General features: G+C 32.3%; 3 protein-coding genes across 4 annotated transcripts; 1 reads left to right on the top strand and 2 right to left on the bottom strand.

Annotated features, from left to right (window-relative positions):
* Positions 608–3,434, bottom strand: LOC109357133 (2-oxoglutarate dehydrogenase, mitochondrial-like). The gene is made up of 4 exons (XM_019600877.1): positions 3,333–3,434; positions 1,401–3,051; positions 1,076–1,302; positions 608–987 (listed from the first exon to the last, which is right to left on the bottom strand). The coding sequence occupies exons 2-4, from the start codon at positions 2,961–2,963 to the stop codon at positions 651–653; spliced, it is 2,127 nt and encodes a 708-aa protein (XP_019456422.1). The 5' UTR covers positions 2,964–3,051; positions 3,333–3,434; the 3' UTR covers positions 608–650.
* Positions 8,886–15,392, top strand: LOC109356489 (2-oxoglutarate dehydrogenase, mitochondrial-like). 2 transcript variants are annotated; one of them, XM_019599805.1, is made up of 10 exons: positions 8,886–8,986; positions 9,268–10,918; positions 11,017–11,243; positions 11,332–11,664; positions 12,702–12,948; positions 13,710–13,838; positions 13,927–14,142; positions 14,326–14,449; positions 14,843–15,112; positions 15,188–15,392. In XM_019599805.1, exons 2-9 carry the CDS (start codon positions 9,356–9,358, stop codon positions 15,076–15,078), a joined length of 3,075 nt encoding a protein of 1,024 aa, XP_019455350.1. In that variant the 5' UTR covers positions 8,886–8,986; positions 9,268–9,355; the 3' UTR covers positions 15,079–15,112; positions 15,188–15,392. The 2 variants fall into 2 exon arrangements, with proteins under 2 accessions (XP_019455350.1, XP_019455349.1); XM_019599804.1 differs by having other exon boundaries at positions 14,843–15,392.
* Positions 16,957–18,918, bottom strand: LOC109356493 (aquaporin TIP1-3). The gene is made up of 3 exons (XM_019599808.1): positions 18,704–18,918; positions 17,727–17,977; positions 16,957–17,428 (listed from the first exon to the last, which is right to left on the bottom strand). The coding sequence occupies exons 1-3, from the start codon at positions 18,834–18,836 to the stop codon at positions 17,054–17,056; spliced, it is 759 nt and encodes a 252-aa protein (XP_019455353.1). The 5' UTR covers positions 18,837–18,918; the 3' UTR covers positions 16,957–17,053.

Genomic DNA, 19,602 nt, shown 5'->3' on the forward strand with positions numbered 1-19,602 from the left:
GTATGTCATTAAATGAAACCCTTCAAGCAAAATGCAAAGCTAAACTTAACTAGCATTTTCAATTATGAGTAATGAACAAGATAACCCATGCCATGTTCAAATCATGTCCACAGTTGCAACTTGATTAATTTTGAAGGAGAAAAAACTGTATGCCAATCATCATTGAGTGATCCAATATTTTTCTTCATAAAAACAAGGCAGAATAACGATACATTTCAACACCCAAAATTATAACCAATTGACAATATTCACTTGACCAGCAAGATATTAATACAAAATTCAGAACTTTAAGCCTAGTGGCTAATGTAGAACAAAAGTAAACCATGCATAAAAATTTAAACTCTTCACACAACTATAGAAACAATATAATCTTAGAATCTTCAATTGTAGCTTGTAATAATATTTATAAAACATCATGGCAACAAAAAATAATAATTAGGAAACAGGGAATGCATAATAACCATAAACATTCAGTGTAAAAGTATAGTTGCAAATATATCATATACACTGTAAATGGGATCACCAAGAAATCAGAGCCAAAGTTAAGCAAATAGTGGTTACAGATTTTATATCTATGAAAACTAGGACACCAGTGACATCAGTATAACAATGCTGAAACAGGCAAGATGACTATGTATAATGAAGAAAGATTACCTATTGCTAACAGTAAACATCTCTTCATTTTGGTTCATTACAACATGGTCAAGGGGGCAGTACTTCTCCCCAGTTGTCTGATCGTGAACCACAGAATGGCGGTGACTAAAGGTTCCTCTTTCAACATCTTGACCACTCAATCGGACATGGTTACCTTCAACAAGCAAAGTAGCAAAAGCAAGTGCCTCTGCACATCCCCAGTCAATATCTTCCCCAGTTTCAATCATTTGGGCACGTTGTTCATAAATCCTCTTCACTGCTCTATGAGGTGTGAAGCTTTCAGGGAGGGATGTGATTGCTTTCCCAACAGATTTCAAGATCTCTGGTTTCACACTGCACAGAAAAAGATCACAGATTTCAGCTTTGTAGAACATAGAAAATAGAACTCAATGAAGCAAAAGTAACATTAAATTCAGCATACCCTGTGTTTCGGATACGTGAAACCTGTTCGGGTGACTTGAAACCAGACCAGTATGCTGAAAGCCAATCTCTTCTTTTGGGAACGTATTCTTTGCTAGCCATAAACTCTTCATTTAGAATTGATGTGACCTTCTTGTGTATCTTATCAATGTCTTCTTTTGTTAGTTCCCCTGTTTCCAAAAGCTTCTTCTGATAGATCTCGAGGGCTGATGGATGGCTTCGGATGACCTATATAGCCCAGAAAATTGCAAATCAAACTAACTTGTCAAGAAGCAATATACATATAAAAAGGAAGGGTAAAAGGGCAAAGTACATGAAGGGCTAACCTTATACATTTTAGGTTGTGTGAATGATGGTTCATCAATCTCATTGTGGCCAAATCGACGGTAACAGACCAAGTCAACGATCACATCTGAATGGAAAGTCTGGCGCCACTCAGCTGCAAGTTCACAAGCATGAACAACCGCTTCCACATCATCACCATTCACGTGAAAGATGGGAGCCTCTAGAGCTTTGGCAACATCAGTGCAATACTGTGAAGACCTGCCAGAAGTTGGATCAGTTGTAAACGCAACTTGGTTGTTGAACACAATGTGAATAGTCCCGCCTGTAGTGTAATTCGGAAGAGCACTTAAATGTAGAGTTTCATATACCACACCTTGTCCTGCAAAACTACCATCTCCATGAATCAAAATACCCATGTTTTTCAGTCTGCCCACATCATTTGAGTAATACTGCTTTGCTCGAGTTTTCCCAACAACAACTGGGTTGACAGCTTCCAAGTGACTAGGATTTGCCACCAAGGACAAATGTAACCTACCACCACCCCTAGTTGGGCGATCATAAGATGTTCCCAAATGATATTTGACATCACCAGTTCCTGTGTAGAGTCCAGCTTCATCCTCAGGTTGAACACCACCACTAAACTCGCAAAAAATCTGCTTTAGCGGCTTACGAACAACATTGCCCAAAACATTCAGCCTTCCCCTATGTGCCATTCCAATAACTATGCTCTCGACCCCAAGATCAGAAGCTCGATCAAACATTTCTTTCATGCCAGGAATAAGAGTCTCTCCCCCTTCAAGCCCAAACCTCTTGGCTGATGTCCACTTGGTGGCCAAGAAGTTCTCAAACAGTGTACTCCAGGTGAGCCTATCGAAAATAACCTCACGACGCTCCCGGTTAAAATGGTTAGGCGTAGGGGTTTCAATCTTATCCCGAAGCCAATTACACTTATTACGATCAGCGATGTGCATATACTCATACCCAATGCTTCCACAATAAGCCTGTTCAAGCCTTGTTAAAATGGACCTAAGGGTTTGGACCGGACGGTTCTCGGACAAGAAACCAGCCATCCTCCACACCCCCAAAAAGAACTCCCTATCAAGATCGGCCTCAGAGAACCCATAAAGGCCAGGGTCCAAATCCTCAGAGACGACCCTTTCTTCCAAACTCAATGGATCCAACTTGGCCTTGGTGTGGCCATTAACCTGGTATGCCCTCACCAGCAGCAACAACCTCATACTCTCTTGAATTGTTTGACCAGAAATCCCAGGGGATGTGGAACTTTGACCCACAAAGTTCCTAAAGAAATTGTCCCAAGACTCATCAACACTGCTAGGATCAGCCTCCCAGGCCCTCTGCAGCTCCTCTAAATACACACTACTTGTCCCATCTAAGAAACTGTCACTTAACCGAGAAAGGGGCACAGCGCGGGGCACAGGTGCCGATTGCGCCCTCGATTTGAAAACTGTAGTGTGTAATTTCCTACCATTGGATGATGATGGAAGGACTCTTGCCCTTGACACAAGATATGAGGATCCACCTTGTGAAAGGGTCCTCTTAATTGCATGCTTTGCAATGCTAGTACCAACTCTAAACCATGCCATGGATGATTTCACAACAAAATTTCAATAATCACAAATTTCTCAATGATCTTATAACCTCAAGGCTCTACCTTTGTAATCAAAAACACATCTGACACAAACATATATGCACAAAATTGTGAGCAGAAAAACAATAATAATATTATAATAAATATTAAAAAAACGCAAAATAAAAAATTGACCAAAAAGTGCAATTTATTATTAGAACAATCACATATAACCAAAAGCTATAATTGATTCAATAACAATTTTATTATTTTTATAAAAAATAAAAAATTAATTGAGGCATTAGAGATCAAATGATTCAAGTGAGAAATATTAAGAAATGGAAAAATGAAATAAAAAAGAATAGTAATTGGGAATTGAGAAAACCTGAAGATAAAGATGAATGGCAAAGAAATTGGAGAGAGAGGGCGAACCCTACTTGCGGTGTGAAAAAAAGTGAAGGAGTTGAAGAATGAAGAGGGTTTTTATTTTCAAAATTGATGAGAATTAATTAATGCAGAAAAACTCGTGTCGAGATATATACAGCACGTTGTATTTAAAGACAAATGTACTTATATTTTTTTATCTTATTATTTACATATAAATTTCAGTTCGAATTAAATTTTTAATATGTTATCAAAATTTTATTAGTCTCTCTGGACATATATCTTCACACGAGTTTTTTTTCTAATTAATTAATAAATGAATTAAATAATATAATTATAAAAAACAACTGTTTGGTTTGACTTTTGATTCCTTCTATTATGTATTTGAATAAATAAATAAATAATTTACGCATTTTCTTGGATTCTATGTCTGACCATAATTAAAAAAACAAAAGTATTTGTATTTCTATTTTCATTTCATTTTACCAAGAGTGTTGGACCAAGATTCTAGAGTACTGGGTCTTATAGTTGCTTTTTGATAGCCAATAGAATTTTTTATTTTGGGTTATTATATAACTAGTATTTTTATCATTAATATGTCAATTATATCATATTTAAACAAAATAGAAAAATTAAGTGATAAATAAAAAATAATAAGTTGTGCATTGTCACATAATGGAGAGATACTTTCTTTTTTTCCTTTTTAAATTAAAAACATCTCTATAAAAAATTGATTTTGACAATGTTACTATCAATTCAATAAAATTTAGGTTGACTTTTATTATTATATATTGGTAAGTAGTTTGATTCATTAATCAAAAGTGTCAAAATAGGCATGTGGACTTTCCTAGGTATATTATATGGTCAATAACATGTTCGACTAATTTAGGGTGTGTTTGGTTTCAAGAAATGTTTTATGTTTCTATATTTTATTTTCATTTTTAAAAAATAGTTTTCATTTTCATGTTTTCATTTCTTGAAAACATGTTTGTTATTATCATTTTCATTTTTAAAATCATTCATTGTAAAATATCATAACGAGCATTATGTCAATGATATATAAGGGTATAATGGGAAAGTAAAATATAAATATGTATTGAGTTTTTAAAGTATCAAAAAATTTGGAATAATATGAAAAGGTTAAAACATCAAAAGATATAGAACAAATGAATTAAAAAGTCTTTAAAAATGCAATGAAATGTCATTGCTTCATTATTGAAAATGTTGGAAATGACATTTCTTCATTTTCAAAATTTCAAAAAATGAAGCTCGTGTTTTCTGAAATATGAAATGAAAACAACAAGACAAACATGTTTTCATATGAAAACAGAAAATGACCAAAGCAAACACACCTTAGTCTTTTTGTAATCGACACAAACTTTTAATAAGTCCATTTAACTTAATACATCAAGATTTGGGCAACTAAAAAGGTCTTTTAATCCTAAAAAATTGCATTATTAAATTATATTATATTATTTAAATACAAATAATATTTTATATTAAATTTTAATATAAAAATATAATTTATTTTTTAGTTTTAAGTTAACCTAATTAAAAACATTTCTGTTAGCCTATTTAAATATAGATTTGTTCGTCGATTTAAATGCATTTAATATAATAGATATTTAAATAAGCCAGCAAATCAAGTCAAGTGAGTCGTAAACTTTAATTTTTTTAAACATATTCAACCACATTATTATAAACTATATAGGTTCCGTCTATTTAAGTTAAAGTTTAATCTGACTTATTTCTATTGTTATTAATTATAAATTGGTAAATAGTATTTTGACTACCCACAATGTTATATATACAACATAATTTTAAAACCGACCTACTTAGGTAATTAGTTTGCAAAATTGGGGTAAAATTGATGACTATAATACAATTATTCTCTAAAATTAGATGAGTAGAATACTCAACCGAATCTATCTAGCAAAACTAGTTTATAATTATGAACTTGTAACTTGTGGTTGAAAAGGAATTGAACTTTGTAGGAGCATAAGTAGTTTATTAAACTAAAATTATTTGTTAAAACTAGTTTTGTAAGTAGTTAAAATTTGAAAAATGACAAAGATGTAGTTTAATAAACTACTTATACTCCTACAAAGTTCCAAATTTTTTCAAGATGAGCAAGAAAGTATAAATATAAAAAACAGTATAGAGAAATCTTTGAATAAAGCGAAATCCTAGTGAGATAATAAGGAGATAATGTATTTTCTTTAAAGGAATCCCATTATTTTTTCCAACACGTTAACCCATGTATTTTTTTTTCTATACCTTAAAGACATAATGCCCATAATTTATGGATTGAAGAAATTGTCTAGGGCATGGAATTTGAAATTATCAAAGTGAAAGTTACACAAATACATAAACTAGCATTCTCTTAATAGCATTGTTTACACATTGAATTAAATTAATGAACAAGTAACCTAAAGTCAACCTTAAAGTTACCTAGGCATTTTCTTATGCTGCATCATGCCATTTGAATTCTTTATAATCTTTACTCTCATTCACATAGGCAATTGCAACTCTTCATTTTCCAAAATTCATTACTACAATCATTCTCACTTATCATATATTAAATTCCGCATACCGTGTATCGGGAATTCACTCACTCTAATAGTAAGTTTTTTAAATTTACTTTACATTTTAGTCATCAATTCTAGGGGAATCTAGTGGTTTGAATTAGTGAGTAGTAAATCATTAGATTTTTCTCCAGAATTGATTATTAAGATGTGGAATAAGTTTAAAAAACTTATTATTAAAGTAAGTTGATCATCACTCATCATATATATATATATATATATATATATATATATATATATATATATATATATATATATATATATATATATATATATATATATATGATGAGTGATGATCAACTTACTTTAATAATAAGTTTTTTAAACTTATTCCACATCTTAATAATCAATTCTGGAGAAAAATCTAATGATTTACTACTCACTAATTCAAACCACTAGATTCCCCTAGAATTGATGACTAAAATGTAAAGTAAATTTAAAAAACTTACTATTAGAGTGAGTGAATTCCCGATACACGGTATGCGGAATTTAATATATGATAAGTGAGAATGATTGTAGTAATGAATTTTGGAAAATGAAGAGTTGCAATTGCCTATGTGAATGAGAGTAAAGATTATAAAGAATTCAAATGGCATGATGCAGCATAAGAAAATGCCTAGGTAACTTTAAGGTTGACTTTAGGTTACTTGTTCATTAATTTAATTCAATGTGTAAACAATGCTATTAAGAGAATGCTAGTTTATGTATTTGTGTAACTTTCACTTTGATAATTTCAAATTCCATGCCCTAGACAATTTCTTCAATCCATAAATTATGGGCATTATGTCTTTAAGGTATAGAAAAAAAAATACATGGGTTAACGTGTTGGAAAAAATAATGGGATTCCTTTAAAGAAAATACATTATCTCCTTATTATCTCACTAGGATTTCGCTTTATTCAAAGATTTCTCTATACTGTTTTTTATATTTATACTTTCTTGCTCATCTTGAAAAAATTTGGAACTTTGTAGGAGTATAAGTAGTTTATTAAACTACATCTTTGTCATTTTTCAAATTTTAACTACTTACAAAACTAGTTTTAACAAATAATTTTAGTTTAATAAACTACTTATGCTCCTACAAAGTTCAATTCCTTTTCAACCACAAGTTACAAGTTCATAATTATAAACTAGTTTTGCTAGATAGATTCGGTTGAGTATTCTACTCATCTAATTTTAGAGAATAATTGTATTATAGTCATCAATTTTACCCCAATTTTGCAAACTAATTACCTAAGTAGGTCGGTTTTAAAATTATGTTGTATATATAACATTGTGGGTAGTCAAAATACTATTTACCAATTTATAATTAATAACAATAGAAATAAGTCAGATTAAACTTTAACTTAAATAGACGGAACCTATATAGTTTATAATAATGTGGTTGAATATGTTTAAAAAAATTAAAGTTTACGACTCACTTGACTTGATTTGCTGGCTTATTTAAATATCTATTATATTAAATGCATTTAAATCGACGAACAAATCTATATTTAAATAGGCTAACAGAAATGTTTTTAATTAGGTTAACTTAAAACTAAAAAATAAATTATATTTTTATATTAAAATTTAATATAAAATATTATTTGTATTTAAATAATATAATATAATTTAATAATGCAATTTTTTAGGATTAAAAGACCTTTTTAGTTGCCCAAATCTTGATGTATTAAGTTAAATGGACTTATTAAAAGTTTGTGTCGATTACAAAAAGACTAAGGTGTGTTTGCTTTGGTCATTTTCTGTTTTCATATGAAAACATGTTTGTCTTGTTGTTTTCATTTCATATTTCAGAAAACACGAGCTTCATTTTTTGAAATTTTGAAAATGAAGAAATGTCATTTCCAACATTTTCAATAATGAAGCAATGACATTTCATTGCATTTTTAAAGACTTTTTAATTCATTTGTTCTATATCTTTTGATGTTTTAACCTTTTCATATTATTCCAAATTTTTTGATACTTTAAAAACTCAATACATATTTATATTTTACTTTCCCATTATACCCTTATATATCATTGACATAATGCTCGTTATGATATTTTACAATGAATGATTTTAAAAATGAAAATGATAATAACAAACATGTTTTCAAGAAATGAAAACATGAAAATGAAAACTATTTTTTAAAAATGAAAATAAAATATAGAAACATAAAACATTTCTTGAAACCAAACACACCCTAAATTAGTCGAACATGTTATTGACCATATAATATACCTAGGAAAGTCCACATGCCTATTTTGACACTTTTGATTAATGAATCAAACTACTTACCAATATATAATAATAAAAGTCAACCTAAATTTTATTGAATTGATAGTAACATTGTCAAAATCAATTTTTTATAGAGATGTTTTTAATTTAAAAAGGAAAAAAAGAAAGTATCTCTCCATTATGTGACAATGCACAACTTATTATTTTTTATTTATCACTTAATTTTTCTATTTTGTTTAAATATGATATAATTGACATATTAATGATAAAAATACTAGTTATATAATAACCCAAAATAAAAAATTCTATTGGCTATCAAAAAGCAACTATAAGACCCAGTACTCTAGAATCTTGGTCCAACACTCTTGGTAAAATGAAATGAAAATAGAAATACAAATACTTTTGTTTTTTTAATTATGGTCAGACATAGAATCCAAGAAAATGCGTAAATTATTTATTTATTTATTCAAATACATAATAGAAGGAATCAAAAGTCAAACCAAACAGTTGTTTTTTATAATTATATTATTTAATTCATTTATTAATTAATTAGAAAAAAAACTCGTGTGAAGATATATGTCCAGAGAGACTAATAAAATTTTGATAACATATTAAAAATTTAATTCGAACTGAAATTTATATGTAAATAATAAGATAAAAAAATATAAGTACATTTGTCTTTAAATACAACGTGCTGTATATATCTCGACACGAGTTTTTCTGCATTAATTAATTCTCATCAATTTTGAAAATAAAAACCCTCTTCATTCTTCAACTCCTTCACTTTTTTTCACACCGCAAGTAGGGTTCGCCCTCTCTCTCCAATTTCTTTGCCATTCATCTTTATCTTCAGGTTTTCTCAATTCCCAATTACTATTCTTTTTTATTTCATTTTTCCATTTCTTAATATTTCTCACTTGAATCATTTGATCTCTAATGCCTCAATTAATTTTTTATTTTTTATAAAAATAATAAAATTGTTATTGAATCAATTATAGCTTTTGGTTATATGTGATTGTTCTAATAATAAATTGCACTTTTTGGTCAATTTTTTATTTTGCGTTTTTTTAATATTTATTATAATATTATTATTGTTTTTCTGCTCACAATTTTGTGCATATATGTTTGTGTCAGATGTGTTTTTGATTACAAAGGTAGAGCCTTGAGGTTATAAGATCATTGAGAAATTTGTGATTATTGAAATTTTGTTGTGAAATCATCCATGGCATGGTTTAGAGTTGGTACTAGCATTGCAAAGCATGCAATTAAGAGGACCCTTTCACAAGGTGGATCCTCATATCTTGTGTCAAGGGCAAGAGTCCTTCCATCATCATCCAATGGTAGGAAATTACACACTACAGTTTTCAAATCGAGGGCGCAATCGGCACCTGTGCCCCGCGCTGTGCCCCTTTCTCGGTTAAGTGACAGTTTCTTAGATGGGACAAGTAGTGTGTATTTAGAGGAGCTGCAGAGGGCCTGGGAGGCTGATCCTAGCAGTGTTGATGAGTCTTGGGACAATTTCTTTAGGAACTTTGTGGGTCAAAGTTCCACATCCCCTGGGATTTCTGGTCAAACAATTCAAGAGAGTATGAGGTTGTTGCTGCTGGTGAGGGCATACCAGGTTAATGGCCACACCAAGGCCAAGTTGGATCCATTGAGTTTGGAAGAAAGGGTCGTCTCTGAGGATTTGGACCCTGGCCTTTATGGGTTCTCTGAGGCCGATCTTGATAGGGAGTTCTTTTTGGGGGTGTGGAGGATGGCTGGTTTCTTGTCCGAGAACCGTCCGGTCCAAACCCTTAGGTCCATTTTAACAAGGCTTGAACAGGCTTATTGTGGAAGCATTGGGTATGAGTATATGCACATCGCGGATCGCAACAAGTGTAATTGGCTTCGGGATAGGATTGAAACCCCGACGCATACGCAATTTAACCGGGAACGTCGTGAGGTTATTTTTGATAGGCTAGCATGGAGTACATTGTTTGAGAACTTCTTAGCCACCAAGTGGACATCCGCCAAGAGGTTTGGGCTTGAAGGGGGAGAGACTCTTATTCCTGGCATGAAAGAAATGTTTGATCGAGCTTCTGATCTTGGGGTCGAGAGCATAGTTATTGGAATGGCACATAGGGGAAGGCTGAATGTTTTGGGCAATGTTGTTCGTAAGCCGCTAAAGCAGATTTTTTGCGAGTTTAGTGGTGGTGTTCAACCTGAGGATGAAGCTGGACTCTACACAGGAACTGGTGATGTCAAATATCATTTGGGAACATCTTATGATCGCCCAACTAGGGGTGGTGGTAGGTTACATTTGTCCTTGGTGGCAAATCCTAGTCACTTGGAAGCTGTCAACCCACTTGTTGTTGGGAAAACTCGAGCAAAGCAGTATTACTCAAATGATGTGGGCAGATTGAAAAACATGGGTATTTTGATTCATGGAGATGGTAGTTTTGCAGGGCAGGGCGTGGTCTATGAAACCCTACATTTAAGTGCTCTTCCGAATTACACTACAGGCGGGACTATTCACATTGTGTTCAACAACCAAGTTGCGTTTACAACTGATCCAACTTCTGGCAGGTCTTCACAGTATTGCACTGATGTTGCCAAAGCTCTAGAGGCTCCCATCTTTCACGTGAATGGTGATGATGTGGAAGCGGTTGTTCATGCTTGTGAACTTGCAGCTGAGTGGCGCCAGACTTTCCATTCAGATGTGATCGTTGACTTGGTCTGTTACCGTCGATTTGGCCACAATGAGATTGATGAACCATCATTCACACAACCTAAAATGTATAAGGTTAGCCCTTCATGTACTTTGCCCTTTTACCCTTCCTTTTTATATGTATATTGCTTCTTGACAAGTTAGTTTGATTTGCAATTTTCTGGGCTATATAGGTCATCCGAAGCCATCCATCAGCCCTCGAGATCTATCAGAAGAAGCTTTTGGAAACAGGGGAACTAACAAAAGAAGACATTGATAAGATACACAAGAAGGTCACATCAATTCTAAATGAAGAGTTTATGGCTAGCAAAGAATACGTTCCCAAAAGAAGAGATTGGCTTTCAGCATACTGGTCTGGTTTCAAGTCACCCGAACAGGTTTCACGTATCCGAAACACAGGGTATGCTGAATTTAATGTTACTTTTGCTTCATTGAGTTCTATTTTCTATGTTCTACAAAGCTGAAATCTGTGATCTTTTTCTGTGCAGTGTGAAACCAGAGATCTTGAAATCTGTTGGGAAAGCAATCACATCCCTCCCTGAAAGCTTCACACCTCATAGAGCAGTGAAGAGGATTTATGAACAACGTGCCCAAATGATTGAAACTGGGGAAGATATTGACTGGGGATGTGCAGAGGCACTTGCTTTTGCTACTTTGCTTGTTGAAGGTAACCATGTCCGATTGAGTGGTCAAGATGTTGAAAGAGGAACCTTTAGTCACCGCCATTCTGTGGTTCACGATCAGACAACTGGGGAGAAGTACTGCCCCCTTGACCATGTTGTAATGAACCAAAATGAAGAGATGTTTACTGTTAGCAATAGGTAATCTTTCTTCATTATACATAGTCATCTTGCCTGTTTCAGCATTGTTATACTGATGTCACTGGTGTCCTAGTTTTCATAGATATAAAATCTGTAACCACTATTTGCTTAACTTTGGCTCTGATTTCTTGGTGATCCCATTTACAGTGTATATGATATATTTGCAACTATACTTTTACACTGAATGTTTATGGTTATTATGCATTCCCTGTTTCCTAATTATTATTTTTTGTTGCCATGATGTTTTATAAATATTATTACAAGCTACAATTGAAGATTCTAAGATTATATTGTTTCTATAGTTGTGTGAAGAGTTTAAATTTTTATGCATGGTTTACTTTTGTTCTACATTAGCCACTAGGCTTAAAGTTCTGAATTTTGTATTAATATCTTGCTGGTCAAGTGAATATTGTCAATTGGTTATAATTTTGGGTGTTGAAATGTATCGTTATTCTGCCTTGTTTTTATGAAGAAAAATATTGGATCACTCAATGATGATTGGCATACAGTTTTTTCTCCTTCAAAATTAATCAAGTTGCAACTGTGGACATGATTTGAACATGGCATGGGTTATCTTGTTCATTACTCATAATTGAAAATGCTAGTTAAGTTTAGCTTTGCATTTTGCTTGAAGGGTTTCATTTAATGACATACTTTTATTTTGGCACTTGTACTTGTCTTCCTCTGGTTTTGTTGAACTGTTTTGTAAACCATTAGTGATTATGATTGGATTTTTTGTGTGCCAGCATTCTGGTGTTTTACATATTCATGGCTTTATTCCTTTACAAGTATCTGTCTCTCTAGTATGGGGATTGTCATTCCTTCTGTTACTCATTCATCCTTCCTATATTATGTTCCTTATTCTGGATGAATATATTACATCTTGGGTATTATAAAAGTGGGTGTGTAATCCATTTGAACTTTGAATAAAAACTTTTCATAAAAAAGAAAAAAGCAACTTGATACTTGAATTAAGCTACTGATGAATGATTATTTGTCTAGTCTCTTGTCTAAGGCGTTTTTGAAACAATATGCAGTTCACTTTCTGAGTTTGCTGTTCTTGGATTTGAATTGGGTTACTCAATGGAAAACCCCAATTCATTGGTAATTTGGGAGGCTCAATTTGGTGATTTTGCTAATGGGGCCCATGTGATATTCGACAATTTCTTGGTTTCTGGTGAGTCTAAGTGGCTCCGTCAGACTGGACTTGTTGTGTTACTTCCTCATGGTTACGATGGCCAAGGCCCTGAGCATTCAAGTGCAAGATTGGAACGCTTCCTTCAGGTTCTCTCGTGAATCTATGTTCTAATTTTCCTTAAACTATTTTTAAGCTTTGTCCCTTCTGCTTGGACCTGCTTGCCAACTTAGATTATTGGCTTGTCTTCCTCATTTCTTTGAGGAAAGTGATGATAAGCATATTGGCATTGACTGAGTGCTACGTATATGGTAGTGCTTCTGGATTGACTTATCAATTTGAAGTAAATGGCACTGTCATATGAAAATTGAAAAGTATACTTTGTTGATTGCGTGTTGTGTCTTTTTGTCATAAGATTTATACATGTGTGTACATACACTTTCATATTTGTAGATATATACATATGCATATATTTATAAATATATATACAAGCATACAAATACACACATATAATGTGCTAACTAATATTACAAGTAGACACTTTTAAATACTGGTTATGCATAGTTGGAGTAGTTTGGGATACCGACGGTAATTGTCAATGGAACAACTGAGACTGAAATGAGACTCATTTAAGTCAAGTCACACCTCTAAATATGGTAAATTTTGGTCTAATACAAGTAGGAAAGTGAAAAAGAAATCCTTTCTCTTTGAATCTTGTTTATAGTGAAACAAATATATAACTTCAAAATTACTATCCTACCTGTCTGGAACTGCTTTTTGGTCTTGTTGCATGTGTTCTTTTGGTTTCTCTATTTTAGTTTTATAGTATTTAAATTTTAATAACATCTGCGAAATAGCTTAGTTATCTATATTTAGTATCTAAATAACATACGCACTAATATGATCGCAGATGGCTGATGACAATCCATATGTTATTCCTGAGATGGATCCAACTCTCAGGAAACAGATTCAGGAGTGCAATTTGCAGATCGTGAATGTCACTACTCCTGCTAACTTTTTCCATGTTTTGCGGAGGCAGGTTGGTACAATTAATTTTTTGATGTTGGCTTTGTCTCGTTAAGTTATATTCCTTATTTCTTCATACTCTGCTACTTTTTTTCTTGCAGTTACATAGAGAATTCCGTAAACCTCTGATTGTAATGTCGCCTAAGAACCTACTTCGTAGTAAGGCTTGCAGATCAAATTTGTCCGAGTTCGATGATGTCCAAGGCCATCCAGGTTTTGACAAACAGGGAACAAGGTTTAAGCGTCTCATTAAAGACCAAAATGACCACTCAGATCTTGAGGAGGGTATTAGACGACTAGTACTTTGCTCTGGAAAGGTGTGTGATACTCATATTAGAACCAGCTGTCTACGTCTTAATGATATTCTCTAATTTATATTCACTTTCATCTGGTGGATTCATAACAACCATATTTATGAACTTGATCTGGTTCTTCAGTTACTTATAAGCTCTATGTCTTGACACGCTGTTTATAATATCATTATCAACTATCCTTTGCAGGTTTACTATGAACTTGATGAACACCGAACAAAGGTTGATGCAAAGGATGTTGCAATATGCCGGGTGGAACAACTTTGTCCTTTCCCGTATGACCTTGTCCAACGAGAGCTTAAACGATATCCAAGTATGTACTTTGTGTTAGAAAATTGTCTTTCGTAATCAACTGTGACTTCTTAATTGCTTGTTGATGGTTTGATGAGTGGGGGTATTCCAAATTGCCTACTCCCGTTCCTCGTTATTAGCTAGTTTTCTTTTGTAATTTAATAATTAGCTTCTTCCACATTGAATTTAAAGTGAATTCGGCATCTAAGTTGTTTATTGAATTGGAGTTGACATTTAATTTCACCGAAGTAAGAAAAGCATTGACCTTCAAATGTGTCACTGCATGATATAATTAGCAGTATATTCCGTTTCTTGTTTGAAAATTGTGTTCAAGAAACAAAATGGTAGAATTTTAGTAATGTTAAAGTTTATGATTAGCTTCCTAACATTTTACTGTTTTTTTTGTTTCTCGAAGATGCGGAGATTGTTTGGTGTCAAGAAGAACCATTGAACATGGGTGGATACTCTTACGTTTTACCCCGACTTATATCTTCCATGAAAGCTGTAGGCAGGGGAGGTTATGAGGATGTCAAATATGTCGGCCGCGCTCCATCTGCAGCGACAGCCACTGGTTTCCTCAAGGTTCACCAGAAGGAGCAGGCTGACATTGCTGAGAAAGCTCTTCAACGCGACCCACTCGACTTTCCATAGTGAAAGGCTTTGCTGATATTTGGTTGAGTTTTGATCTTTATATATTTTTCATTCTCTCTAAACTCAGGTTATAGCTGAATTTCATGGTATATACTAATAATGAGGTATTTTTGTTTCATTGTTTCATAAGATATAATTGTCATATAAACACAGGAATTTGTTGCTTTATAAGTTGAATTGATGTGATGATAATTTCAGAAGCTTTTTATTTTTCCTTACATTATGTGATGTGGAGGAAATGCTTCTTCAATAAATTGTGACATGTAACTTCATAAGCATTCTTTGTATTGTGTAATTGATCTATTTATTGTATTTTGGTAGAAAATTCAAGAACATTGTTCCATTTCAATGAACATGGACCTTAATAGGGACTGAAGAGTTGAAAGTGTACAATTCTAACTCTTAATTTTTTTTATACTACCAAGGATATCTTCTCACCTTATAGCGAAGAAACTAATTCCTTTCAGGGTGCGTGACTGTCCCTCCTAGCAAGTATCGCTATCAGGAATTGAACACTTGACCTTTTGGTCTTCCTGAGATCTAGTGAATTTTATACCACTAGATTAATACATTGTTGGTAATCATATCAGCTAATTTAGAAATCAATTATTGTTAAAAATCTTATTGCCCCAATTGGACTTACCTTGGAAATTATACTATTTTTCTTCTTAAGAATGGTGAAGGTAGAAAAGTCTAAAAAATTGTGATTGGTAGTGTGTTTAGGATTGTATAGTAGGAGTGAAGATTTGAAATTCCCAAAAAAATTGTTAAAATAATGAATAAATATTGATTTTATTCTATTTGAACTTCTCTTCACATTATCTCATATTTTGTTTGATTTAATTATACTCCTCACTATTTTTTGTGTTTGGGTACTCACAAATGGTACGAATGTAAGTACATGTATGCACTACTTATGTCCGCCCGATCATGTGGTCTCATCTCTAGGAGAGATGCCATGAATAATCCCTAAAAGTTAACTTCTCGAAAATTATGTATTCTAATTTGTTTATCATGTTTCACCATTCTTGAAGTGGATAAAATTTTAATTATTTTTTAAATAGCTCTTTGAGATTAGACACAATGTAAATATTAATTTCTACTACTTCATATTACTTGAAGTGGATACAAATATTATTATATCTTGAAATATGTATGTGAATACGATTTAAAATATGTTGACATTGGTTTCTTTTATTTTACAATTCTTAAAGTTGATAAATGTAAATTGACCAATTATATTTGTAAATCAATTTATTATTTTTATATTCGTAACTACATATTCTTAATTTTCATATTGCATCTACGAATACGAATTCATATGACACAAAAAATTAAAAATATATATTGTATAATCAATTGTTACTTTCACACTCTTAATTTAAAATATATTAAAAAATTAACACATAAAGTTGTAAGTTCAGTAAACCTAGCTACACGTGGAACAAAAACCATGTGCTTAAATGTGTTTCATTATTTTATGTTTCTAGCTTTAGAAGGTATACATGGTTTTGACAACAAAACATTAATTTAATGATATAAGATTCTATTGAATTGTTAAAAATTATGTTCATCAAATGTCAAATGTTCAATTTTTATGAATGACACTTGTTCGGTAGAGCAGCCATGAACCTCCGAAATGGAACCAACTTCTATAAATTAATGAAACATGTAAGAAAACCTCTCTTCAAATAAATAAATTTGGTTTCTTAATTGTGTTGCATACCTTAAGCATGAAAATTAAAGAGAATGACAAAAGAAAATTAAAAAGAAAAAATTGCTGAATTAATAAAGAACATACTCATTGATTTAACAAGTAAAAATTACATCTCTAGAAATTGTTCATCTCCCTTACATTAAAGAAATCATATATTAATCTCAAAAAAATTGTGTAAATCCTAACAATCTCAGAAGAATCTAAAAAATCCTTCAATAATTTATTCACTCCTCAATGAAATGAAAACATAAAAAAAATCTAGAAATCATTGCTTGAAAGTGGTTCATGACCATCATCACCAATGAAGATATTATCATAAATAATTGCAGCAATGGCTGCACCAATAAATGGACCAACCCAATAGACCCAATGATGGGTCCATTGCCAACTAACCAGAGCTGGGCCAAATGACACTGCTGGGTTCATTGATGCACCATCAAATGCACCACCAACTAAGATATTGGCTCCTACAATGAACCCAATTGCAATTGGTGCAATAATTCCAACATTTCCTTTCTTTGGGTCCATTGCTGTTGCATAAACTGTATATACTAAACCAAATGTCATTACTATTTCAAATGTTAGTGCATTCCACACTGATACCCCTGAAGATAGAGAGAAACCTGTTGTTTCCTGAAATATATATGTGCAAATTACTTACCGAAAAAGATGTATACACTGACATTATAAGATTTTTTCTAAGTTAAGTGGATTGGTAAAATAATTTGTGTTTGAAACATGAGTAACCATATGTATTATATGGGTATGGGAAGAGTGAAGAGTCACAAGTGAGACACCACGTTTTGAACCAAAATCTTAAGGCATTAGTTCTATGGGTCTTTCCTTCTTATAAACTCTTTCACTCATTCCCGCATATCCAATGTGGGACTTCATACTTGAATAAACAATAAAGATGAAGAAGAATGTTTACCATGCCACCAGTAGCAGACTTAAGAAGAATACAAGCAACAACTGAACCAAGCAATTGTGCAATCCAATACAAAATACTTCTCAACAATGTTATGTTTCCTCCAACAAAAGCACCAAATGTAACTGCAGGGTTTACATGTCCACCAGAAATGTTTGCTCCAACAGAAACAGCAACAAAAAGTCCAAATGCATGAGATAATGATGCAGCTATGAGACCAGCAGGAGTTGCACCTCCACCATTAGTAAGTTTATCTGCCACAATAATCAACAATTATTCATTGGTCGCGATTGCGGTAACAGATGTGGTTATTGCGATTGCATCATTGCAGTCGTCGTGAATCAGATTGCAGGCGTTGTAGTGTGAATTATTTTGTGATTAAAAAAATATTTTTGAATTTGATGTTTTGTTCAAATACAGTCTTTTTAACTTATTTTGTTCAAATTCGTGACAATCCTAATTTTAACTTATTTTTTAGTAAAATAATTTTTAAAACTCATTTTCCCTAGTAATCTAGTACTCGACTAGATTGTTAAGTATTAGAGAAGAGTTGGACTCGGTTAAAGAAGGGGTTATGAGAAGGACTCATTTCCAGTATTAGATACAGGAGTAGTTGTTTTTACACTTCTTTATAAGGATAAAAATGTTATTACATTTATATTTTAAGGATAAAAGTGTTACAATGTTATTTTTTCTTTTACTTTTATTGCACTATATGGTTTTAATGGAGAATCAAACCTCAATCATTAACTACTAAAATGTTAGGAAATGTAGAGGAAAATGATAGATACACAAATATTATCTATCTTTCTCCTACATGTAACATAATTTTGAGTGAAAGAACATTTCGCTAGAATTGCAAAATAACAACGCTTAAAATTAACATTCAATAAGATTTTCTAATATATAAATATAATAGAATGTCGGCTAGATTTAACCGCGTTTTTAAAAGCGTTGTCGAAATTAAGTGGAGTACTTACTATAAGCCATGCCAGAACCTTCACCAGCAAAAACAAAAATGATCATAGAGAAGAATTCTGCAAATGCTGCTCTAATTGCATCAGGTTGACCAGCCTCACCAGGAGACCCAATTGCAATTCTATATATTGCCATTAATTATCTCAATTCTATAGAAAAAGAACACAAATTTGTGCTTCTTAATTTTATTTTCTATACTTTGGTTAAAATTAAGTTAGGGAAAATAATGAGAGCATTATTTGGTGTTTAAATATAAAAAGTAATGGCTAAGGAAATGGTGAGTGAGAGTGTATTGTGTAGAATTAATGGCTAAGGATTAATAAGTGAAGGCACATGTAAGTGACTTAGTCATAGTTTTGTAATGTTATGTGGCTTTGATGTGAATTGGGATATTAAATGATTCATATAAATAGGGATTATAATGTTTTATTATTCTGTTATATTTTCAGTAATTGTAAGCACCGAAAGTGTAGGCAAGCCTAACATTTTATAACCAACATATTGAATAAGTATGAGCTAAAATGAATATGTGATTATCTTGTCAAGTTATTATTGATCGAACTTGAGTATTGGTATGACGATAAGATTATTTGTCTTATGATTCTGGTTAAAATTTTCAACTTGTAAGAATAACGTTGCTTATACATGTTCTTAGTAATCTCTTACACTAGGTCTCTCTTTTATTAAGTTATTATTAGTTGGAACTACTAATGGTATGGTGGTTGTCACGGAATAGGATCTTCTCTATTAATGAAGAGGCAAGTGGTTATTTTTGCATTCATACATAAGGATAAAAATATTATTTCATTATATCTTAAAGATAAAAGTGTCAAATCATATTATTATTTTTCTTGTTTGGGGTTTCCTTCCTTTTCCTTTCCCTTCCTCCCCTTCCTAACCC

Source organism: Lupinus angustifolius, chromosome LG09, assembly GCF_001865875.1.
Source record: "Lupinus angustifolius cultivar Tanjil chromosome LG09, LupAngTanjil_v1.0, whole genome shotgun sequence".
Taxonomy (NCBI): domain Eukaryota; kingdom Viridiplantae; phylum Streptophyta; class Magnoliopsida; order Fabales; family Fabaceae; genus Lupinus; species Lupinus angustifolius.